Below are 26647 nucleotides of genomic sequence, written 5' to 3'. Positions count from 1 at the left end.
TTACACCGACCATTTGAAATGGTAGGTTTCCTTTAAGGTGTTACGCCTGCTTACATGACCTGCATACATGACCTATTCCTCTGGACATAACACAAATCCCTAAACAGCACTCCTTCTAAGGACTACTCAACCGGTAGGGGCCCGAAGTGGCCAAATCGTACATTGTTCGTCACTCCATCAGTGGCCATTGCAGGAGAAATGTGCTTCCCCCACCAATCTCCATGGATTTCAGTTCCAAGACTCCCGGTGATCAGTTAATTTCCAGCAATAATCTAGAGAAGTGAGTTATTTTACTTAAACATGTCATCTAAAAATTTTCAGTGTGCCAAATTTTGTAGTTGGCGTAAATATTTATTTTAGGGAATTTCATTATTTAACATTTAGAAGCATGAAATCCGTCATTACCGAGAAGCGGATCAGTAGATGAATGTTCGGTCTGGGATCTGAAGACGGGAAAAAAAAATTGTTGCTCAAATAGAGTTGATAATAATGGATCTCTAATTTCTCGGTAATATGAAATGATAACATTAATGTAAACAGTATGGATACTTTGTTAATATATGATGTGTATAACAATAATAAAAATGAACTTGGGGGTGGGAGGTTCAGTATCCATGTACATGAAATCTGTGGGAAATGGACTGGAAGCAGGCAAGAATTCCTCTCTGTCATCTGTAAGGCCATGTGTTTAACTCCGCAGAGCTTTCTTGTTTAATAAGAGAAATACTTCTCCCCGCACTTGTGTAACAACAACTTAACGGCTCCAAGAAAAGAATTTTCAATTGGTTAAAAGGGATTGTGGAAGAAAAGCACAGGGCCAAGATTAGAGAGGGGAGAGAGTTTTAAAGCCGGGACATAAAATAAACAGTTTATAAGCTTTGCTTACTCTTTGACGGGTATGTTTGAGGCTGGGAGATCAAAGGCTCCTGCCTTAGCAGCACCATGTAGATTGGGTTTCTTAATTTCAAGGGTCTGGGGTTTTTTTTTCCCTGAGAATATATTATTAAATGAAAACTTTTAATTTAGCAGTTGCCGTATTATTTTAATAAGGATTTGAGTTACGGGAGTTTTTCAGCAAACTTTTGCATAGCTCAAGCTGGTAATAAGTAGAAGCAGTTCGCTTCCGAACCTGTAATAATTGCTTCTCCAGCTCAACCAAGCCATGAGAAAGAGGGGCTAGTACACCAGGGACATGTCAATTTTTCACTTGATGTGTTCTCTGTATGTACTAATGGATTAATAAAGGAGTAAGCTGTTTTTATAGAGCTGGATGTGTCAACCCTTTTTCTTCTACTACTTCTAGAAACCTACTTCTGTAGGTTTGTTCTTAAAGGGGTATTCCGGGAATATGAACGTCTAATAAAAAAAAATCCATAATGCTATAAATAAATGAATATAACAAAACTCAATGTCATTAGTCACAAAATGGAGCTTAATTTTTTTTTTTATTATTTAATTTATTATTATTTTGATTCACAAAATGTTGTGGGCTTTCTAAAATAGGCGGAATTATCACCAAGATGTCCGCCACTGGAAACTACCAGTCCCATGATCCCTCAGTTCTCAGTAACTCCTCCTCCCTCTTATGCTCTGCCTCCAGCGATGATGTAATTGACTTTCTTACTCTGTTACCATAGTAATGATGTGTAACTGCCATTACATCACATTACATTGCGCAGATGACGTCTCATCACAACACTGGCCGTACTGGATGCACTGCAACCAACCGACTACAGCCAAACGTAGTAGTGATCACATGACCTGCCCAGGGAGATGCAGGACATGTGATGTAGACATGTGACCAGTGGCCATCTTCTGTCCTGTGTCTGCTTCGCGGTGAGAAAATCAACGGACTGATTAAAGGGCCAGTAGCATTTTAATTCTCCATTACAGTCTATGTCATCAGCATTTTTCTGCTAAGGGAAGCAACATTTTAAATTACAAGTAATTACATATTAGCTTATATTTTAAGGACCTATTTGTATATGAATTATGCTTATTCCTGGAATACAGTAGGTACAGTTGATCAGTGCAGCCTTGGAATAAAGTTTAGTAAATTACCAGCACCCAGAGACCTTTACCAGAGGTCACAGCGGGCAGAAAGCTTTGTTTGTAACTAGGGGTCGTCTGTAAATCGGGTGTTCTTAAGTCGGGGACTGCCTGCATTGGACCAAAATATTTCTTTCTACGCAGAAACAGCTCTTTTCTGGCTCTTTTTTTTTTTTTTTTTAAATCAACCTTTAGTCGGAAATCTATCCTAAATTCTATCTCGCTAGGGAAAGGAGGACAAAAGGTCAGAGAATGCATATTACATTGGTAGTTATTGATAGCGCAGGAAAAGGTAGGTGACGCATCAAAGACCTGGATATATCTGCAGATAACAGAAAGTTTTATGTATCATCCTTATTGCTTTATTTCATTCCAAACTGGTCTGTCTTAGGCTCAGTTCACACTACCACCAGCATTTCAATTTAATTAGCTTTGCTTAAAAAAAAAAGATGATAAGCTGAACGTAAAACTGAAAACCCATCAGTTACCGTCCGTTTTTTAACATTTATTACAAGAATATTGATCTATATCTCATGTCTAAGAACCCCACATGTTCCTTCCACACACAACCCAATCATCTTCTAACTAACTTCTAATGAACTGTCACATGTATCTCTATCTATATATCTATGTATGTATAGATTGACTATATATATAAAAAAAAACTGATGTAATAACTGATTGAAAAAACTAACTCTTTTTGTAACTATCCGTCTCCCATTGACGTCAATATAAAAATTATTACATCCATTACGAATGTGTTGTTTTCAAATAGGGAAAAAAAAGTACTACAGTCACCAAATTTTTTAGGTGCATAACAGATGACATAAAATTTACATTGATGTCAAAGGGATTTTTAACTGATGCATTAAACCTCTGATTCTTGTTTAAAATTCCGTCCCTTACTTTCTATGTAAAAAGTGTTCTCAGTTTTTTTTTTCTAAGTCTTTTTTTGTCAGACAGAAATCTGTTACATGAAATATTGGCATATCCTTACTGTATTCCACAGGTACTTTTTCAGTAACAAGTATATTACTGTTCTAATAGCACCGCCTGAGACTCTTTGTTTGTCTTCTATTATAGTGTAACATTTGTCCTCATTGAACTTGTATTACATGTAGACGTCGGGGCTACCGAAGCATAAACCACTCACAAATGGAAATTTAAAGGCTAACTTGATCTTCCAAAACTTGGAAGTTTGTTTGCATAACCTGGACCCCTTTGCGTTCTTACCCTCTTAAGTTTCCTGACCTCTCCTCTCAAAGGTTGCCCTAACATGACACCAGTCTGGTCCCCAATGCCCCATCCAGCGAATGGTTGTGGTCGCCACTGTCAATTAGTGTCTCACACTCCTGATTACTGCCACTGATTATCGAGGGTCATGTCAATAAAATTAACTCTTAATGCCTTCCACGCCACATGATGAAATTGAATAGATAAGCGTGGAAAAAAACACCCGTCCATAGTCCTCATATTATGTCTACCATGAGCGTTCCTTTTCTTATGTTATAACGTAAAGACCATAGTGGTTGCTTCATGTTTTATCATTCATTTTTGTTATAAGCGAACCAATCATTGGACCACTACCAATTTGCTGTAAATTGTGTGTAGTAAGGGAGCATCCCCGCCCACCCCCACAGGACAAATCTTGTATTAGGGACTAGCAATGGACAGGTTGTAATATACAGGAATATGGAAGCCTCCAGAGAATAAGGTCGGTTTTAGCCAATGTTTATCTGACCAAAAAAAAGAGGAAGTCACAAACAAGAGATCCCATTTACTAACACCTTTATCATTATTTATACCCTAATAGTATATGAATTAATTAATGTTCTTAGCCATACCCTAGAACAGTGATGGCGAACCTTTTAGCGGCTGAGTGCCCAAAAAGACACCCAAAACCCCCCTTATTTATCGCGAGGTGCCAACCAAAAATTAAAGCAGTAACTTATTGCTCCCTGTTCAACAACTTTCAATCATATTGGCCTCCTGAGGACAGCAACACAGTAGAAAGATGGAAAATTTGCATCATTTTAGCTTCTTTACAGTGTCCCTCTGTAGACCTGTAGGGGCCAGCAGGAAATCCTCCAAAGATAATTCGGCCCTGTCTATTCATTCTCCCTCTTCCCAAATAGAGAAGTAAGTATCAAAATATGACTGAAAGCAGCATCTTTTAAGTTGCTTGGAGCTACAGGAAGATTCTGTCTGGTGTGATGGGGCGATGGCCTGGGTGCCCACAGAAAGGGCTCTGAGTGCCACCTCTGGCACTCGTGCCATAGGTTCGCCACCACTGCCCTAGAAGAATGGTGTTAGTATCATCGACTTGTCTTCATTTTTATAAATAAAGTTATATGAACAAGGTATTTTAAGGACCAAGATAATTTTGCTTCCCTATGTTTCATTAGCCATAACTTTGACTAAAGAGGTTTATGAGGATTAATGTTGATTGGCGGGATAAGACTGCTGGAGATCCCAGTGATCACAAGAAAAAGTATGACCCCATGTAAAAAGAGTATTCTTTAAAGGAGAAGAATACAGAAAAGAGAAGGTTACCGCCATAGCTCTATTCACATGGAGAACTCTCTCTAGATCGCTGGAGGTCCCGGCAGTCAGGCCATCATGGTTAAAAATATGTCAAATGGAAACTCATTAATTCACGGTTCCCTTATACCATTTCCGTAGCAGAAGATTGGCAACTTCTGGTATAACGGTTCGAAGGCTGAAGACTTTTAGAGGACAAAACTGGTGTGTGTGAGTGTAAATGAAAATAACTTGTTGAGTAATAATCACCCACCATAATCCCATTGTGCAGAACAACTATTAAGAAAATGTTTAATGGAGGGGAACGGCAATTACCCCAGAGGTGTATTAGTGAAAAAAGTAAACCTCGCTTTGTTTCAATGTACTTGGATGCCGGTCAAACGCAGTGGGCTGTTTCAATTAGCTGGTATCATCCGTTCACAGGAAAAAAAAAATTCATACATAGAATTTTCTTCTAACAAACGTAAAATTAATAGAGGACATCTTTATGATTCATATAACTTTTTATATAACTTTTTTTTAACTTATATTTTATAACTTATATAACTTTTTAAAAAATGTAAAATAGTTTTTTGCCACAAACAGTATTGCACAAATTTATGGTATATGACTGCTGGAGCATGTATGACCTCTAACATAAATTTACCCGAATGGTTACGCAACCGCCATTCTGCGGCCATTAAAACCCAAGACAATACTGGGGTTTATTTACTAAGGGTCCCGCCGCCACATTTCCGTCAGGTTTTCTGGCGTTTTCGGGGTTCACGCTGCTGGGACAGGGATTTAGAAGGGGATTTTGGCGAATTGGCGCCGGCTTTCATGTGACAGAAAACAGGGGGTGATCCATCTGATTCAGATTGAGCGCGGGATTTAACTTTAAAATTGTGTTACAAGCCATGCATTTACATGCACCGGGAAGAAGATGGTGAACTCCAGCGGGCCTGAGAGGGGAGCGACACATGCAGGATATCGGGCGCAAGTAAGTAAGTGAATCGCGGCACAGTGCATTGTCGTCGGGCACTCCGGATCGGGGAATGTGCAGGACCGGGTAAGTAAATTGGCCCCATTGTCTTTAAACTGCAATTTTCTTAAGCAGCGAGGGGTAGCAAAGGCTGATTCCTGCACCATGATCATACATCCACAGCGGGAAAGCAGTTTTGTTCTGCCACATGTGTATGGGATACTCTTACATCTTATACACTACATTAGTACTGTATTACGCTGCAGATTTACTGCACAGAAATGTTTCGCTGGTAATAGACTTCGTATGTAAGCGCCCTCATGACTCCAAGCAATTGGGATGGAGGTGAAGTAGTTGTAACTCTGTATAAGGTGTAAAAAGGGGCGCCATTCATGAGGGGTCTAGTGGGACTGTGTTCAAGGGCCCCCCCCTGTCTTCCAAAAATTTTCAAGTTAGGGGCTCCAAAATTCTTACTGGCAGCCCTGGGTGTAAGTCCTTTAAAAAAAAATAATTAATAGTCAACGATAACTGACAATGGGATGTCCATGGACATGAATGGCTTTATTTCAGCTCCGTGCATTTCTTTGTTATCAAATTTCAAAATAAAATGAAGTTATTTAGTGAATTAATGCGCATAATATGATCCTGTTTGAAATTAGATCAAAGGAACATGTGACTATGAGATCAAGCTTGACTTAATTTTAGACACAGAAGAAGGAATGTCTGTGGCGCATAGATTTTGGCATCAAAAATGCTAATAAAAGCACTGAAATGGACAATAGATTGTAAAATGTCCTCTTTAATCTCCGATAGGAAAAAAAATATTTATTTGTGTCGCAAGTCTTTCTCGATTGACGTAAAGAGAGCATGGGCCAAGTTTTTCTCCACCAGGCCCAAACGTGAAGTCCCTTTAGACTTGGCTCTTGAATGGTTTTCAAGATCCTTAGATTACTTTTAGGACAGAAGATTAAGTAATGCAATAACTTGTGGTTCTTGAGAACACTAGAAAATCATCGACATCGATTCCGTGGCATCCAAGTTTTCTAAACCGAACAGCTTTAGAAAAACAAAGATGGCTTCTCCCATAAACATTTGCAGATCTTGTAGCTCAATACCTATTGACATCAATGAAACTGCCCTGCACGATCTGACTCAGCATGTGAAAGGAAGCAGCAAGATTTCTGGAAGAAAGCCGCCATGTTTTTCTTCTACTGGAAAACAATTTTAGGAGCAGAAGTTTAATACAATATTAACATTAAAATTGACATAACATTTTTCTTTGATGTGATGCCCCACTCTTTTACTATAAAGTTATTATGTTGCTGCTGTTTTTTTTTTTTCAGAGAGTGAAAAGGAAGCAAACATGGTAATAAATCATTCTCCAGAGGATCATCTCCAGCCCTTTAAAGACAGAATGACAGAATTTATCCAAAAAGGTGAGATTTCGAAGAGAACTTGGCCAGAATTGTATGGGTGTTTCTCTATATGACCCTTTAGGCCAGTGATGGCGAACCTATGGCACTGGTGACAGAGATGGCACTCAGAGCCTTCTCAGTGGGCACCCAAGCTATCGACCCAGCACAGAGTTCACCAGCAGTCCCAGGCAACTTAAGAGATTCTAAGCTTTTTTAAAGCAACACATCATTGGCTGTTTGGGACTGCAGGAAGATTGAGGAGGTGTGGACAGAGCTGAATTATCTTTAAAGGCCCTCTTCATATACAGACCTTGTAGAGAAGCTGCATAAATTTGCTCTCGTTCTTTGTATTAGTGACCCCAGGAGCCAATAAAATTTTGAAAGTTGTGTCAGAACAGAGAGCAATAACTTACGGGAGCCTTGGCACTTGATGATAAATCAGTGGGATTTGGTTGTAGTTTGGGTACTCGATCTCTAAAAGGTTCACCATCACTGCTTTAGGCAAAGATCACATTAGTGTTATAAGGGTGCAACAGAGGGGGTATTATAAGGGTGCTGCTAGATGGGGGCCTTGTAAGGGGGTTGTTTCAGAAAATGGCCCATTATAAGGGACGCTGCTGCAGGTAAGAATGTTTTATTAGGGGGTTGCTGCAAGATGGGGAGCATTGTTAGGTGGCCAAGAATAACAATCAAACAGCTCACCCGCTCCTGGTAGCCAAATGTACGGACGGTGCATGGATACAAACTTTAATTTTAACCCCCAACAGACCCTGGAGAAACATGTCTGCATGCAGCTGATTCCTATTTATAAAATGGTTGGGGACCACTACCCTATAGTGGGGACAATGACAAAACATTATGCTGGCTGCTCTATTTCTACTATTAAAAGTAATGGCAGGCCTAAAAGAAGAGGGATAAGGCTATGTAATGTTATTTGTATAGTGAAATTTAGGCACTAGTTACGCTTCGTCAAAATAAGTGGTGGTGGAATGGATGTCATTTGAGATGTGAAAACAAAGACACTTCTTCTCCTTTTGGAAGTCATCTCAATCCAGCAGTAATGGTTAACCTTTATCTCCTTGTTTTTTCCTTTTTGAATTTTCTAAATTATTAGATGAAAGTCGTTTCAATAGCCTGAAAAGGATTTATGGTAGCTGCTAATTTCTATAGAATTCATTTAGAACCTTCAAAATGTCAGACTATTGAGTTAGAGAATGTTGTGACCCGATTCCCAGACTAGAGGTTTTCCTAAACATTACGGTTTATGGTTCACTGTAGCATTTGTGTAAATGGGGTTATACATCGCTGGCGAGAATAAGCTCCTGCTGGACACCTATGTCAGAGGCTTGTCTCACATTAAGATACCCAATACCCTTGTCTGTTGTCTTGTCATTTTGACTCGAGTATAAGCCGAGGGTGTGAAATGCATTGGTCACAGACCCCCCCCCCCCAGTATATAGCCAACCAGCCCCCTATAGTATACAGCCAACCCAGCCTCCCCCCAGTAGTATACAGCCTGCCCCCGGTGGTATACAGCTTGCCCCCGGTGGTATACAGCCTGCCCCCGGTGGTATACAGCTTGCCCCCGGTGGTATACAGCTTGCCCCCGGTGGTATACAGCTTGCCCCCGGTGGTATACAGCTTGCCCCCGGTGGTATACAGCCTGCCCCCGGTGGTATACAGCCTGCCCCCGGTGGTATACAGCCTGCCCCCGCTGGTATACAGCTTGCCCCCAGCATTAAAAAAAAATTAAACTTATATACTCACCCTCCGGTGGCCCCGATGTGCAGCGCTGCTCCCCCCGACCAATGTCCGCGCCGCTGGTCTTCAGGCATCCGCGCCCATCTTCTTTCTTCTGCTGGGCGCCGCCATTGCTAATTTTTTGTGCTGAAAAACTCGGCTTATACACGAGTATATACAGTAAATAAAAACTTGTTTTTAAAAAAGGATACCCGATACCCCTTCACACATTGATTTTAGCCAACACTGCTGTTAAATCTCTAAACATTGCAATATATAAAGCACAACTGATTTTGTATTCTGAAATAAAGATATTTTGTTGGGCTGATTGTCCATCGGTCTACGCAGGATCGTGTTCAGAAATGCCAGCTTTTTATCTTAGTCTGGCTTGGATGAATATTAATAACAGATTCATGTTTCCTTCCACGCTCATGATTCAGTACCTCTAATGCGATTTCTCCTTCCAAAATATCTGGCATACTCTGCCTACTTTAGTGATTGCCACTCTGCTGCCTTCCCGAGCCCCTACAGACTTCTAATTCATCCCGTTCCTCTTCTGAGGTTATTTTATTTTATTGGAATCATATTGTTACAACATGTTTTGGCAGTGTTGCAACTTACACGTAAATAGCATTTGAAGTGTTCTGTGTGAGGGAGATCTTCTTGGACAGATGGCATGCAAGTGGAGAAGACACTGATCTTTACAGTTGTGTAACATGCAGATCATGCTCAGGCACCTTGTAACAGTTTGTTAGAAGGGCCAGTTACTTTAGAAACTTGTTCATGTAGTTCCAGGTCCTTTTCAACAAGTGAGAATGGCTTGTTTCATGGAGATATTGGGAAAGATTGTTTGATCGAGAACTCACTAGGCATGACGGTGCTATAGCTTTTCCATCACTAACTTCTCCCCTTCTTTCCATGCCAGAATGTGGGATGATACTTCATCATGACACACACAGCACAGTAGATTTTATCACTTAAAGGGAACCTGTCATCAGAAATTGGCTTGAAAAAACAGTACCATTACTAGTATGTTGTCAACCAGCTGAAAAGCTTCTCAATCATGTATTTTTTTCATGGTCCAGCATGGTGGCCTCATCAAGAAAATCAATTTTAAAGTCAGGTGTTAACTGGTTACATTAAGTTAGGGAAGCAGATAGTTTAACACTGAAGTCAAGCTCTCCTTACCTCTGAACACCTCCTCCCCTATGATTTGACATCATGCACCACTTCAGGAGAACAGGTCAATGATGTACCTGGCCACATGACCATTAATTACAGTGAAGGGGATATTCTAAGGCAGGGAAAGCTTGACTTCGGTGTTAAACTGTCCGCCTCCTTGACTTCATAAAAGCAATTTACATCTCACTTCAAAGTTGATTTTCTGGATGATGCCACCAACCAGGCCATGAAAGAAACATGATTAGAAACCACTCAGCTGCTTGATAACATACTGCTAGTGGGTTATAAAGTCAATTAATGACGGATGGTTTGCTTTAAGGAGGTCATCTGTGTTAGAAACCCAAAAGAATAGCCTTTATACATTAGTTGTCATGAGCTAGATGCACAATTTGTGACCAACTCATTGCCCCACAGCCTTTTATTGTGCACCTTTACAGTACAGTGAGTGTGGTGCATGCACTGTGTACCTGCTAACCAGCCACTTCACAAAAATAGCAGGTCCTATTCTTGTCCTGATTTCTGCTGCCACCGTCAGCAGCACTCACGTGTCGATGTTAGACCGGAAGCTACACTACACATTTGTGTGCATGAGGCCTAACACATTATCCAAATTTCGTAATGTAATAGGATTGATCTAGAGGTCATACATTCAAAGCACAGACGGTCCCCTACTTAAGGACACCCGACTTACAGATGACCCCTAGTTAAAGTTGGACCCCTCTGCCCACTGTGATCTATAGTGAAGCTCTCTGGATGCTGTACTATAGTCCCAGACTGCAATGATCAGCTGTAAGGTGTCTGTTATAAAGCTTTATTGCTAATCCTTGGTCCCATTTCAGCAAAAAAAATTGAAAATCCAATGGTCACTGAGGCATAAAAACATTTTTTTTGTCTGAAAATACAATAATAAAATATACAGTTTCGACTTGCATACAAATTCAACTTAAGAACAAACCTACGGAACCTATCTTGTACGTAACCCGGGGACTGCCTGTAGTATAGTTTGGAATTAATATTTGGGGTAAGGTAAAAGAGGCTGCAGGGGAAAATAATGCTATGGCTTAAAGAGGAGCTGTCAGGTGAAAAAACCACTTAAGTTGCTCCCTAGCCTTCCCCCAGTTATAGCACTGTTAAATTTCTAGCTTTATCGGAACATAGCGATAAGCTAGGAAACAATCCAATACGTGGTGGTCCGCTGATCGGACCTAGCTTACAGTGGTCAGTCTAAGGAGGCGGTGACTGCAGCATCGAGCCTGGCAGTCACTGCCGGCATATGGTATGAGAGTGGCACCCCAGAGAGAAGCTGAAGAGAGGGTAGCGCCTCGGAATAAGCCCCTCATGAATAAGCGGGACCGCTGTAAGCTTGGCCAGGTGATCAGACCAATATGTTGTCAATTGTTTCCTAGCAGAGTATGACACAGCATTTACAAACCAATTTAATCATCTGACCTCTCACCCCTTTTCTCACCTTTCTTCAGCATTTACGCATGTAAATTGAGAAAAGGGACCAGACATATTGAAATACCATATCTAAGCCTTCCTTTCAACCATTATGTGTATACATACCTTTCACACCTATACATACCTAATACACACTAATACAGTATAAACTAACATATAAGTTTTTAATTTTAACATAAAAAAAGTGTTGGATCTACCATATACTGTATAATGTACACACTATAAGAAGAGCAATGAACATCAATACCTTTGGTTTATTCCTACTGGAAACTGCATGATTCCTGCCTTTCCAAGCAATGTCAAAAGTCAGTATTGCTAAAGAAAATCTCATCCCATCCATCTGGGTGCAGTTGGTGCCGACCAAAGATTTAATAGCTGATGGCAAGAACCTAATGCCAACGAGCGTAACTCTGTTATGATGTCTTTGGTTGAGCACAGGACATGAGTACAGAAAGTGCCAGTATTTTTATGTTCTTCCAAATTTCTCTTGAAAAAGACATCTACAACATCTAAAAGCTCATCTATCATTCTTTTACTCTCAGAAGGCTGTACAAAATATAAAAATTTCTATATTGCATATTCTTCAAAGCCCATATGGAGTCAAACAGTATTCACACAGGGTCATAATTTGCTCATACATTGTCATTTGGTGCCTACAGTTTGACAAACCGTCATACCATATACGGCAACCTAACAGTATATAATATATGTTCTATGCTATTGCTACATGCCCATAGGCTTCTAGGCTTATATGGTCTGAATAAATACTCAAAATGTTCTCCAAGCATTTTGATCAAGCCAATCTACTGTCCGCCTACTGAATATCAGACAAAAATTAACCCCCCCCCCCCCCCCTACTTGACCACATATAAACTTTATACATAATTGGCATTGGAGATGAGCACCAACCATACCACTACAAAGTGCAGTATTACAGTTCTGTATAAGAATATTACATGTAGACACGTTACTTCTCCACACCCTGATTGGTCATTTTCAAGATCCATAATTTTTTTTCAATTGTTGGTCTTTCGGGAAAGTGATTCACTAAATTTAAGACCTTCCAAGTCTATGCAGTGCACACTCCTCCACTATTTTACTAATATTTTGGCTGCTGTTCTTTACTGGAGCTGCCAGTTTGTGACATAAAATTGAAAGAAGCGTGGAAAAAAAAATTCTGAAATTTTCCCTAAATTTTGGTGGCGAACTTTACTGTGAAGAGTCGGTTGTTCGTTTTGTAATGTAATGTTTTGTTTTATTTTTCAGCCAAAGATGAACACAAATCTGAAGAACATAATCTAAGCAAAGCACAAACCGTGTAAGTTTTTGTAGGTTTTTTTTGTAAACATTTAATTTTTTTTTCGTAATCCTCTTTTTATTTTATAAATATAAACCCCATAAGGGTTATGGAAAGTTTTTATCAAATGCAAAATCTGAAATTCTGATGGTAAGGAAAAATGTGGAACCTAATACCAGAAACTAAATCTATTATTTTTCTGTTCCTATAATTTCTAACCCCTTGCAAATTGATAGACCCGAACCGTACCATTCTCATATTGGATAACTGTAATGAAAGTGTTCTAAATGTCAATTTAGGAAATGAATCAACTTAAGTCCTTATGCACACAACCGTTTTTATCTCAGGTGAGCAAGCCTTGGTTTTGTGGCTAGCTCACATCTTTATGTATTTCTATGGGCTCATACACATAACAGAGGATTTCATGGCCCTGTGTCTGAGACTGGTATCTATGAGGTCCTATTCTTGATCGTGAGGCCTGTATTTGCTGTGGCAATCACAAGACTTCTGACAATACTATTGACACATGGACTTCCAGGAGAGCCGTAGTTTGCAACCCTATATAAAAAAAACTTTGTGTGCAGGTAGCGTAACACCACGCATCATAGTGAAATAAGCTAAAAGAAGTTCCTTCTACCCTTCTATATTCATGATTTATGTTTGACGATGTTCTGCAGGAAAGAAGGAACTCCTTACATCAAATATCACTATGGTGCTTGGAGTCTCATCCTTGGTACTATGGTTAGTTTGCAAAATCCGGCAAGCATACAGTTCACACTCTGAGAATTTTTCTCCACCTGGAGATCTTCTTTGCTGACTGTTCTTCTTCTCTCTAACAGCTTTGAAGAAACCATTGGATTTTTTGGAGCCAAGCCGAAATCTGGTGAGAAGGAAGTCAGCCCCAATTCCTTCTTTGTGGTGTGGTACGAATTCTGCAGTGACTTCAAGGCTGTGTGGAAACGAGAGAGCAAAGTTTTCTCCACAGAGAGGTACGTTTCCAATCAAGGCCCTTCCCTGCGTTACTCAGCATCTGGGGCGCACAAATTACACTCACTCGTTCCACCGGCGCCTTTGTTTTCTTTTCGGATCAAATGGACATCAAGGGAAGGTGATTTTCCCCCCTAGGGCTCCAGAGGGAACCCGCCAGCGGCCGCCTGTCCTCACGAAAAGATAAACACGCCAGATCTGATAAGTTACACTTTTCTTTACCGCTTCCAATTACTTGCTAGTAAAATGAAAGGAGACCTCTGCTAATTTGGAACAGATTCCCCCGCCTTCTCTGCTGCTTTTTCCCTCTTATCTTTTTTTTTTCTCATTTTCTCTGGTGTCTGACTTAAAGTGAAGCTGATGTTGGCCCCCAACAACCGAACCCCACAAACTCCTCTCTTTCCGAATGGACAGAACAAGGCAAATGTTTATTTTCAGTAGTAGTAGGTCAGAGCCCCATCAATATATGGGCACCTTGGGATTTGTCATTTTGTGGTCTGAGCAGACTTTAGTTCAAAAATATGTAAAGTAAGAACTTTCCTAGCGTGAAAGTCCTGCGCAGCTCTGTAAACATACAGGTATTTCTTCCCACTCCATTATGTAGATACAAGTAACTAAGACTAGTGCAATTTACCACCTAATACGCCTCGTAGACTAGACAACTCTAGCACACAGGCTCCAACACCTTCATTAGATGTTGAGGTCGAAAAAATCTAACCATGATAAACATAACTGTGTTAATGATGATGCTTATAAATAGAGGGTTAAGAATTGCTGTGGCGTAACCCACCTTCCGTTTGGACTCTGCGTTGACCTTCGTAAAGCAACGATGAGTCTTATTTATGGAAATCTAAGGATTAGAAAACTGCATTGCAACATACCGTATTTTCCGGACTATAAGGCGCACTTAAAAGCCTTGGATTTCCTTGGAAATCCAAAGTGCGCCTTATAGTCCGGTGCGCCCTATATGAGGCAGCGGACCCTACTTACATAGGTCCCCGCTACCGGAGACAGCAGATCTCCAGCGGGAACTGCAGACCACGCGGCACGAACAACTTCTGCCGCGTGGTCTACAGTTCCCGCTGGAGATCTGCTGTCTCCGGTAGCGGGGATCTATGTAAGTATGCTATTCTTTACCTCCCCCTCACCTTCCCCGCGTTCCGCGTCTCGGCGTCGCGTCGCGTCTCGTCCCGTCGGGTCTCCGCTCCGCCCCCGGACCTCCCCCCCCCCCCCCCGACCCTGCGCCTTATAGTCCGATGCGCCTTATATATGGAATTATTACATATATAAGGCGCATCGGACTAATGCGCCTTATATTCCGGTGCGCCTAATGGCCCGGAAAATACGGTACAAGGATCCATTTGTTCTCTTGAAAGCTAAGCTCCACCAGGGTTATCGGACGGCAGGTTACTCCCCTACTATTCCCATTCCAAAATATATTATTAATGAAACATACAAGAGTGTGTGCAGTGATATGTAATATGAATTAATAGGTTCTCGTTTATTTATGCAACATCTTCACAGAATATATCAAAAGTTCCTCCATCATCGTGGGACTTCTCTATGATTACTAGAACTTAATCTTTTTTAGCATGGGCATCTCGAAAGATCTCCAGGCTTTTGAAAACTTCTGACAAATTCCAGAGGTCCATTTTAAAATATTGGTCTATTAGCAATCCCAAGCTTACCCTTTTCCCTTGTCAACGTCACCTATACAGCATTAAGTATAATTGGGCTTTTTCGGCCGCTCAACTAACTAAGCCAGAGAGCTTCTTAAGCCAAATCTTGCTTTCTAATAAACCACCACTGCTTAACACCTAGGTGGCCACCCTCCAGCGTCCTGGCCATGTATTAGTTATATCATTATATAGAGCTAATAAAAAGTGTGCTGATTTCTACACGCTGTTCACTCCCCTGTCCCCATGTGTCGTTCCTTTAATGTTGTCTGAATGTCTTGTTCCACCATAAACTTGGGATCTGAGCAGCATGGGGCTCCGTGGCATTTATTTTATTGACTTGAATAAATCAATTAAGAGATTTAAACAGTGTAATTCAGTGCGGTGGGAAAAGGGTAACCAGATGCATGTAATGCTTTGGAGTTGGATCTACAGGCTCCTATGGGACATGTAAAGCTTCAGCGGGGGAGCGGGGGGCTGTTTTTTAAGTGGCAACACACTTAATGCAGACATTTCCAGATGATTTTGCATAACATGTCTAGTGCTTGTCTACATTTTGTGTTCATATGCATCTTCAAATTTTGTTCTTCTTGGATTGGAGTCTCTTTTTATAAGTTTTGAAATGTAAAACCTTTATCATTTAGGTGTAAATTATATATTCAGTGACAGGCCAACAATTTTAGTAATATGTAAATTAACTGCAGAGGCTACTGGGGTGTGGAGAAGCTTTAGTTCCCATTGCGCGGCCAGGGTAGTACACGCCCCAGTAGTCTCTGTTGTTGGCCTGTCACTGAATATATAATTTACACCTAAATGAGTACAACTGTGAAGGAGGGGACTAGGGACCCAGCGTGGATGCAAGCCTCCGCTGACTGGACTCCAGGTAAGCAAACGATTGCCAAAGGAAATAAAAGAGATGAGGCAGCACTCCTGGAAAAGGCTAGGTGTTTATTCACCCAATGTGGAAGGTGCAACGTTTCAGCCCCTCAATGGAGCTATTTTCAATATACTACAGGGCTGGCTGGCTATATACTGGGGCTGTGACCAATGCATTTCCCACGCTCGGCTTGTACTTGAGTCAATAGGTTTTTCTATTTTTTTTGTGTTAAAATTAGGGGTCTCAGCTTATACTCGGGTCAGTTTATACTCGACTATATACGGTATATGGCAAAATGGCATAAAAAATCCAAAACGTTGCTAAACCAATTTTCGTGATTCCAAAGGGTTTTAGTCCAATAAGGGTAAATTCACACATTGCTAATTTGTTTTTGTTTTTTCAACAGTTTTTTCGTAATGGTTTTGTTTAACTTTATCTTTTCAGGCTTCGTCTCGCCCAGGAGTCTGTGAATAAATTGACAGCAGAAAAGAAAGTGGAAACTAAAAAGATTAACCCGGCGGCCAGTCTGGTAAATATAAATTTTTTATAAAATCTGAAGAATGTGTAACTTATAGGGGAAAAATGAATGTTTATTAAAATCCATAATGGTCTTTTAACAGCTTTCTCCATGACGTTAAATGATTTGTTAAAACAAAATGTATTAATTACCTGTTAATTCCTGGATGAAGTATCGTTTTGGTTGGCCCCTACCTATTTTGTTACTTTGCTAAAGTACTGAGCCTACACTTGAGTGATGCTTGCGTAGACAGCGGAGGCCTGTGATTGGCTGCAGAAGTCACATGAATGTATGTGACCTCATCATTGAAGGACATGTAAACAAAGTTCATTGGGGACCCCTTAAAATCACTGTGAAACCTGTGGTAATTCACAAAAATGTAGGCCTAAAATATAAATGCATGTTTTATGGACTCAACTTATGTACATGGTCTTAAATTGATCATAATCAAACAACAGGTGTCAAATATGTATTTGTATTAGACTTTACCTATAGGATGATCATGTCATTTATCAGTTTTATATAGCATGTTTTTCTAATACAGTTTTAAGATGTTGGTAGGCTTAAAGGGGAGGCTTCCAAAACATCTTTATCACCTATCCACAGGATAGGCGATCATAATAATAATAATAATTCTTTATTTATATAGCGCACACACAGATTACGCAGCGCTGCACATAGCATGACAAATTGGTCCCCATGGGGCTCACAATCTAAACAACCTACCAGTATGTTTTGGAGTGTGGGAGGAAACCGGAGTACCCGGAGGAAACCCACGCAAACAGGGAGAGAACATACAAACTCTTTGCAGATGTTGACCTGGGTGGAACACAGGACCCCAGTGCTGTAAGGCAGAAGTGCTACTGACTCAGCCACCGTGCCTGATCACTTGGGGCCCTAAGGGGTCACTGGAACAATTGATCCTAATCCTCCTAGTGAGGAGCTATTGAAATGGCTCAATGTCCATAATTCTAAACTATACCCCATAGATACATAGGTAAATTTTTTTCACTCGAAGTAAACTAAAAATTAATTTCTACCTGGCTCATAAAATGTTTCAGTCTATTCCTTTTTTTTTTGCAAAAGGAACAGACTTTCAACTGTAGACAGCCCAGTTTGAATGTTTTTGCATCTCATCCGCACAGTTTAACTAGGTGAAAAGCCTAGAAACTATTTTCCTTGAGTAGGGTTTGCCATTAAAGGCCACCATTGAAGGTGTCAGAGATGCCTGACGCCCAAGCATTGATCACCGACACATTGATATACAACAAATTACCAGGAACCTGTAGTTCTTGATATTTGCCATGTTTAACCGGTTCGCGACCGCCCGCCGTGAATACGCGTTCCGATGCATGGAGAGGGCTCGCGGGCCGAGCCCTCTCCATAGCCGGTAAGTCTCTGCTGCATATTGCAGCAAAGGCTTACCGGTAACACCCGCGATCGGTGCCGGGTGTTTTCTTGCTGATCGCCGCCGGCAAAGGTGCCGGCGGCTTCAAACAGATGGTGGCGCATGGGCGCTGCCATCTTTCCGAGGATCGCCGCTCCCCGTGACGTCATCGGGGAGCGGTGATCCGTCGCCATGGTAGCCTCGGGTCTCACGAAGACCCGAAGCTACTTCGGGTTAACCCATTCATTACAATGTGCTATCAGCACATTGTAATGTATAAGGAGTAAAATCCCCATATACTGCCATACTGTAGTATGGCAGTATATGGTAGGATCTATCAGACAACCTAGGGTTAAAGTACGCTAGGGAGTCTGAAACATAGTAAAAATAAAAATAAAAAAAAAAGTTAAAAAAAAAAATTATAATAAAAAAACCTAAAAATTCAAATCACCCCCCTTTCCCTAGAACTGATATAAATATAAATAAACAGTAAAAATCATAAACACATTAGGTATCGCCGCATCCGAAAATGCCCGATCTATCAAAATATAATAATGGTTTTTCACTGCGTTTAACCCCATAACGGAAAATCGCGTCCAAAGTCAAAACTGGCACTTTTTTGCCATTTTAAAAAAAAATTTAAAATTCTATAAAAAGTGATCAAAAGGCCGTACAGTACTAAAAATAATATCATTGAAAACATCATCAAAAGTCACAAAAGATGACACCACCCTCAACTCTGTACAATGAAGTATGGAAAAGTTATAAGCACAAGAAGACAGCAAAATAAAAAAAAAAATTTTGTTCATGAGGTTTTAATTTTTTTAAATGTATGAAAACATTATAAAACCTATACAAATTTGGTATCCCTGTAATCGTACTGACCCAAAGAATAAATTAGACATGTCATTTGTGGCGTGAAAAGAAAGCCGTAATATCCAAGCCCACAAGAATACGACACAAATGCGTTTTTTCACCATTTTCACTGCATTTGGAATTTTTTTCCCGCTTCCCAGTACATGGCATGGAATATTCAATGTGATCACTATGAAGTGCAATTTGTTGCGCAAAAAACGAGCCGTCACATAGCTTTTTACGTGTAAAAATAAAAAAGTTATAGATTTTTGAAGGTGGGGAGTGAAAAATGGAAATGAAAAAACGGGAAAGCCCGGTCCTTAACCGGTTAAAAGGATTTTAGCCAAGTTATAAAGTTATAGGTTAAGAGCAGAAAAAGAAACCCTTGCCTTAGATGATGTAAGACCTTGCCATGACTCCAGACATTTGACAGTCTCACCCTAATGTGTCAGTACAATGACCGACTATAGATTTCTGGAAAAACCACAGTAACTATAATATCCTATGGGACATTCTAGACTAGCAATGTCCATAACAATTCATCCACGTAATTAACCCTGTGAGTGACAATATTTCACTTTGCCAGACAGGACACTGTCTAGGCCTTTAAATGAGGGGGGGGGGGGGGGGTAAGGAAGTTAAAGAGCAATAAAACAAATCTGATTGTTTTGCTTTTAAGCTGTTTACTTGAATTGATGCCCCAATTCAGTGGAAATTCCCAGCCTTGCATAAGCTATCAAAGTATTGGCTGAATTGTGTCTTCATGCACGGAGAGAATCTGATCCAGCTTGAACACAGAGAAAGACGTCATTAGACAGCCTTAACGAGAGATGTCTCTGTGTTATGTCTGGTGCTGCAGCCAGTCTGAAAGGCAAAAGGATGCGATTAGAAGGTGCCTCGAAACCACTTTCACTGAGGTGTGAGGAACCATGTCAGATCTGTAACCTATTAGGGAAAGTTCCTCTTGACCAACTCTTCCTAGTGTCTCGTTGACATCTGTCGAGCAGATGATAAGTATATTGTATAGTATCTAAAATCAGAGAAAAATCTTTCTTTTCACATTATTAAGTGTGACGGAAGATAAAAACTTGTTTTTCTTTCTCCTCCCGTCAATATTACAGAAGGAAAGACTACGACAGAAAGAAGCAAGTGTTGCCAACAATTGAGTGTACGTCGCTGAAATATTGCCACATCATGAGCTCACACTCCGCAGAACAATATTAAGAGATGACTCCTTCGTGTCTGAAGCCAAGACCTCACCTTTTATATAGACTTAATATTGTAAATAGACATTATTCCTTTTCAAGTGTAGGGGCAACAAATAGCCCCACAAAGGGGTAAAAGAGAAAGCTTTAACTAGGCGAATAGGTTTAGTAAAATAATCTGGTCAATTTCTAATCCCAGATGAAGAGTTAAACCTATTTGCTACAATTGTTTTATTTCTGTTACTTTTATAGAATGCATATGTATATTCTTGTATAGAATATTTGAGATAAATATATATATATAAAATCTATTTATGTATGTAAGCAGGATTATATCTGTTAATAAACGCTCTCTGTATGTTCAATATATAGTTTTACAGACTTCCCTAGACGACTGCTTTGTACCTGGTCCTCAAAGGTCCAGTCGGAAGTTGCAGCCAAGTTATATATGTTTTTGTTTGTCTCTTGCCCTCAACATTCATTGAGCAGCTACAATCTTGCACTATGGAAATGTTATGTTTTATGTTGCTTTTATATTTGCGCCCATTCGGATGTAACGAGGTTTAGTGACATGTCTAACTGAATGGTTTGCACCTGATGGCATGTGAAGATGCATTGAAACCTGTTCTGTACTGTTAGCATCTTTGAATGACTTTTAGATTGTTGTATGCCTTTTTCCATAGCCGGAGAAAGTACAAAATTGAATATGCAAACATAATACAGGTCAAAGCAACAGATATGGATTTAATAAAATGTCTTTTAGGTATTTTTATTGACCTTTTGCAGGAATAGATTATTACAGAAAAGTTGGAATTATGATGGGTCTATGAAGGACTCTACAAAGGTAACAATTCTCGAGCAGGTGGGTCTGACTGCTGGGACAACCACCGATGATGAGAAAAGGGGAGTCTGCTTTCATGTCGGTCTTGATAACCCTTTAGCCCTTTGTAGCGTGTGCCTAATATTTAACAAGGCACAGACCTTATAATTTATTAGGAATATGGCTCACTACAATTGTCTCCAGTAGGGGGCTGCAGTAAGTTTTACCGATTTACCACACCTGGCATCAAAGTTTGATTTGATTGACTCGTTGGCTCCTCAATTTCCCTACCGAACCACACCAGATTTTAGGGAAGTGGCTATTCCAAAATAAGTGGTATTAGTAGAGATGAGCATTTCTATTTTTTTGGTTCATAGATTCCGTATGACTGCCATTATTCAGGCACCAAATTGAATCTGAATTTCTTCTGCTTCACTTTGGATGAAGCTTTTAAAATGGCTAGCTAATACTGTCATTCGTCCCCGGTTCTGGGGAGGGGGAATGGCTGCGTAATTAGAAAAATTGTAAAAAAAAAATTACAAAATAAGAGAGGGGTTTTTCATGAAAAAAATGGTTTTTAGAGGACCAGAGGAGGTTATATACCCAATTACCAGGACAATTGGGGCAACAATGGTTCAGGACGAATAGATTTAGACATGGACAGAGTCTTTTGGAAAAATTCTAGAGAGAAGGCCACAGCATCCAATATGATGAAAAAAGGATAAGCCTTTATTCCCACAGGCATAGAAAAAAGTGCAACGTTTTGATTCACCATGAATCTTTGTCAAGTCATGGTGAATCGAAACGTTGCAGTTTTTTCTATGCCTGTGTGAATAAAGGCTTAACCTTTTTCATCATATTGGATGCTGTGGCCTTCTCTCTTTTTTTGTCTTGGACTATGGATCCTGCACACTAGGACCCTGGGCTGCGTGCATCAAACAAAACAGCTTTTGGTAAATACATGGGTTGCTGTCTTTTTTTGGAAAAATTCTATATATTGAATCTTGGATGATTTGCTCATCTCTAGAGTCCATCTCCCACAGTCCTGAAACTTGTGCATAAATCAATCTGCATGACCACTATTTGATTGATTTTATGCTTATAGAAAAGTTTCAAAAAAGTCTTACTTTCAGTCTGACCACTGCAGCCATTCATTAGTTGTGTTGTCGGTCTTCGAGCTTGTATTTGGTTGGAGTGGTCATATGTCCATGTTTGGGCTTTTTTTGGTGGAGCAAGAAGAACAAAGAACAGACATCATCATTTGAGCAGGAAGTACCGGAACCACGTGGGGGCAGGAAACGGCAAAACAGAATTGGCATGATATCAATAAAGTAACTTTTTGAAATTCAAATTCCCTTGTACAATAGGTGATACAGAACAGATTAACAGCTAAGCATCATCAAGTTAATGTGTCAAAATTGGTTTATTAAAGCTGGGATTGAAGTTTTACCGTTAAAGTGGTGTAATAGGAAAAATATTGAAGCCCTTTAATTTGTTATACATAAGGGCTGTTAATGCCCATTGTGAATGGCCTTGCTATGAGCTAATGCATGTGTGTTTCATATACAGAATAAGGGCTAAGGCAAGCGAACATTTTTCAGCCCATGAATCACAGTCCGAACACTGATTTGGCGACAGGACTCCCAAGCTTCATCGTTATATATGAAATGAATTAAATCACGACTACAGTTTGGTTCTGTTATCCTGTGGTGATGCGACGATGATGCTTCGAGTCGTGTCTGCAATGCAGTGTTTGGTTCGTGAAATCCGGCCACCACATGGTCAATGATTCACCGACAATGTTGTGTACTTTAGCCAGACCCCTTTCATATAAACGCATGATTTCTCAAGCGCTGTATTTCTGTGCCGTATGAATCCGTATATATGTGAGATTTTTCATCCCTATGTCACTGTATCTGTACCGTATACTTATAATGTATGATGGATGGCCGTAATGCCCATCGAAATGAAAGTGGCAATATGCTACTCATATGAAAACGTTCTGGTACGGTTAGCATATGGCCGCTTTCATGCGTTCATGTGATATAGGTCTTTTATCTTGGGGAGTCCAAATATTGGGCCAAAGTTTGATGTGTACATTATCTTGTACTCGTAGAGGTTGTCACTTGATTCTTAGCCAATGATCAGAAACATTAATACAGTGTTCACTATAATGCCTAAAAATGTATATGGATGATGGCATAAACCTGTAATTAACTCATTATTTTGACTATAGGCAAAATAATAGATGTCTTTTAAACTATTAAAATCAGTAATACTGTATTTTATGTTAGAAATGGATGTAAATAGAGATGAGTGGAATTGGCTCCAAGGAACTAATTGGAAGTTCAGGTCCGGGGTTCTGGTGCCCCTAGCTCCTATAGCTACTAGCCATAGCTGTGCACGTGATGCATCTGAACTGCTGACCCAAACTTAAGGTTTCAGTCTGCTTAGCTCTAGTGGTAGACACATTTTAACCTTTATTTTCACAACTTCTGGGATCATCCTTTGACCTGACCCCATTCACTTCACCATGCACCATGACCCAACACAGACCCTTGCCAAGAGATTGAGTTTTAAAGTTTGGTTGAAATTCTTAGCCTTATTTACAATGAATTAAAGAGGTGCATATTTTGTATTAAAATGGGAATTGGAATTTGTAATTTCAAGTTTTTCCTTCATCCTTCCTGCAGGTTCCAAAAGCATGGTCATAATCCGGTCATCATGGTCATGGTCATCATTTGTGCTAAATTTATCAAATGATGTACAAAGTTTTATAATCGTGGGGAAATGTTTAAATCTTAATGCTGCTGTCCTGAGATATTATTACATTATCATCTACACAATCATCCTTCTGGAGTGAGATTAGGAGATTTTTGCTCATTTCTTAAAATGTTTATTTCATAAATGTGATGCACATCCAGCTCTCCAGATTACGGACAACTATTTTTTTATGTGGTAAAGCAAAAATGTTCAGCTCGCCTGACATGCCAATCTTGAATCCAAGCCGTATCAGGTGCACGTAGGTAACTCAGATGTTGGAGGAGGAAACTGAAGTAGAGAAAGATCCCGGGACTAGCGTGTAGAAACCTACGCATTTCGGCAACACGCCTTACTCATGGTTTGACCATGAGTAAGGCCTGTTACCAAAACACATACACTCCCCGGCCACTTTATTAGGTACACCATGCTAGTAACGGGCTGGACCCCCTTTTGCCTTCAGAACTGCCTCAATTCTTCGTGGCATAGATACAACAAGGTGCTGGAAGCATTCCTCAGAGATTTTGGTCCATATTGACATGATGGCATCACACAGTTGCCGCAGATTTGTCGGCTGCACATCCATGATGCGAATCTCGCGTTCCACCACATCCCAAAGATGCTCTATTGGATTGAGATCTGGTGACTGTGGAGGCCATTTGAGTCCAGTGACCTCATTGTCATGTTCAAGAAACCAGTCTGAGATGATTCCAGCTTTATGACATGGCGCATTATCCTGCTGAAAGTAGCCATCAGATGTTGGGTACATTGTGGTCATAAAGGGATGGACATGGTCAGCAACAATACTCAGGTAGACTGTGGCATTGCAACGATGCTCAATTGGTACCAAGGGGCCCAAAGAGTGCCAAGAAAATATTCCCCACACCATGACACCACCACCACCAGCCTGAACCGTTGATACAAGGCAGGATGGATCCATGCTTTCATGTTGTTGACGCCAAATTCTGACCCTACCATCCGAATGTCGCAGCAGAAATCGAGACTCATCAGACCAGGCAAGGTTTTTCCAATCTTCTACTGTCCAATTTCGATGAGCTTGTGCAAATTGTAGCCTCCGTTTCCTGTTCTTAGCTGAAAGGAGTGGCACCCGGTGTGGTCTTCTGCTGCTGTAGCCCATCTGCCTCAAAGTTGGACGTACTGTGCATTCAGAGATGCTCTTCTGCCTACCTTGGTTGTAACGGGTGGCGATTTGAGTCACTGTTGCCTTTCTTTCAGCTCGAACCAGTCTGCCCATTCTCCTCTGACCTCTGGCATCAACAAGGCATTTCCGCCCACAGAACTGCCGCTCACTGGATGTTTTTTCTTTTTCGGACCATTCTCTGTAAACCCTAGAGATGGTTGTGCATGAAAATCCCAGTAGATCAGCAGTTTCTGAAATACTCAGACCAGCCCTTCTGGCACCAACAACCATGCCACGTTCAAAGGCACTCAAATCACCTTTCTTCCCCATACTGATGCTCGGTTTGAACTGCAGTAGATTGTCTTGACCATGTCTACATGCCTAAATGCACTGAGTTGCCGCCATGTGATTGGCTGATTAGAAATTAAGTGTTAACGAGCAGTTGGACAGGTGTACCTAATAAAGTGGCCGGTGAGTGTAGATTGTTTGTGTTATTTGGATGCTTCGTGTTGTTTATACATGTTGAATAAAAAATTATTTTCTTTCTAATTGGCCATCCTCCTTTTCTACATGTGAGTGCCGGGATCTTTCTCTACTTCAACTATATTTTTACCTCCAAAAGTGCAGTGAGTTTGTAAATGTTTTTTTTTCCCACATTAAAAAATGAAATCTTGGTCCAATAGAATCACATGAACACTTCCTCATTGGCTTACATGGTTGGCCAAATTGAGTCAAGTCACTTACCAGAAACATAGTATAAGACTTAATAGTTTTGGGATTTTTTTAAAAATAAAACTGGCCAAATTCAAAATATTTCATCTACCCCGAAGCCCCAAAACAAACCAATCTACAGCTACGTGCACAAGACGTATGTAGTACAAAGGTGTGCAAAGAGTGGTCCAGTCTAGGGTGGATTACGACTGCCATGGGCCCTAGGCTGTATGAATATTTTAGCCCCTATGTATCATACTACAATCAAGATTTTGGGAGAATGGAGGATCCGTCCCTTCTACCTTGGTACCTGAAATGGCTCTTGTGTACATGTGTAATGAGAGCAGAAAAAGATATACCAGGATTTCATGGGGTGAAGGTCCTTCTCAGTATAAAATTCAGTAGGTGGTTTGGGTGGCAGTGGGCCACCGAGAAGCCTTGGGCACAGAGCTACCGCCCAACCCACCTGTATTGTAATCCACTACTGATCTAGTGAACCATTGATTGCAGCCCGTGTGTTATCAGCAGGCGAGTCCCACACACATATCGATGACAATGTTAAGAGACTGCTGCAGGAATCAGAACTTCCCCATTTGATGTGGTCCTTGTGCATAAACCCATAGAAGAGAATAAGGACTCAAAATATGGCTACCACACTTCCAAAATTCCTTCTTGTGTGCAGGGAGTCTAACATTGGTTGTAGGCCCTTGAATCTCATAAAATATAGTAGGTGATATATTTCACTATTAACTTAGTTCTACATGTTCACAAAATGGTAGATATTTATCACTTCCATATCATTGTTATTTATGATTATGCATTGTCTATTGTGTATTATTCATTATCATTTACATCTTGTTTATCTGGATTTTGACCTTTTGCTACTGTGTTTTTTCCCTAGTAAAAATCTATATGTCCCTGAAGAGGATCAGTATTACAGCAGTTATGGTTCCCCTGCTGATGTCTATAATAGATTATGGGCCTTAACGTCGTCTTTGAATGTTATGTATCTGACCCTTGGCATTCTGTGACTTTTCCACATAACTTACCTGTGATGCTAAGTAT

The 26647-nt window shown here is 40.4% G+C and overlaps 1 protein-coding gene across 5 annotated transcripts in view; it reads left to right on the top strand.

The window, feature by feature from the left end:
- FMN1 (formin 1) overlaps nt 1-20926 on the top strand; it is a 175960-nt gene extending 155034 nt beyond the window's left edge. For all 5 annotated transcript variants that reach the window (XM_072115471.1, XM_072115470.1, XM_072115469.1 and 2 more), the window contains 5 exons: nt 6895-6987; nt 12616-12667; nt 13486-13635; nt 16631-16715; nt 20067-20926. In XM_072115471.1, the coding sequence (XP_071971572.1) occupies nt 6895-6987; nt 12616-12667; nt 13486-13635; nt 16631-16715; nt 20067-20111 (425 nt within the window). In that variant the 3' untranslated portion in view covers nt 20112-20926. The remainder of the gene's footprint in view (nt 1-6894; nt 6988-12615; nt 12668-13485; nt 13636-16630; nt 16716-20066) is intronic.
- The last annotated feature ends 5721 nt before the right edge of the window (nt 20927-26647 follow it).

Source organism: Engystomops pustulosus, chromosome 7 (genome assembly GCF_040894005.1).
Source record: "Engystomops pustulosus chromosome 7, aEngPut4.maternal, whole genome shotgun sequence".
NCBI lineage: Eukaryota > Metazoa > Chordata > Amphibia > Anura > Leptodactylidae > Engystomops > Engystomops pustulosus.
This window is presented reverse-complemented; position numbering and strand designations above follow the sequence as displayed.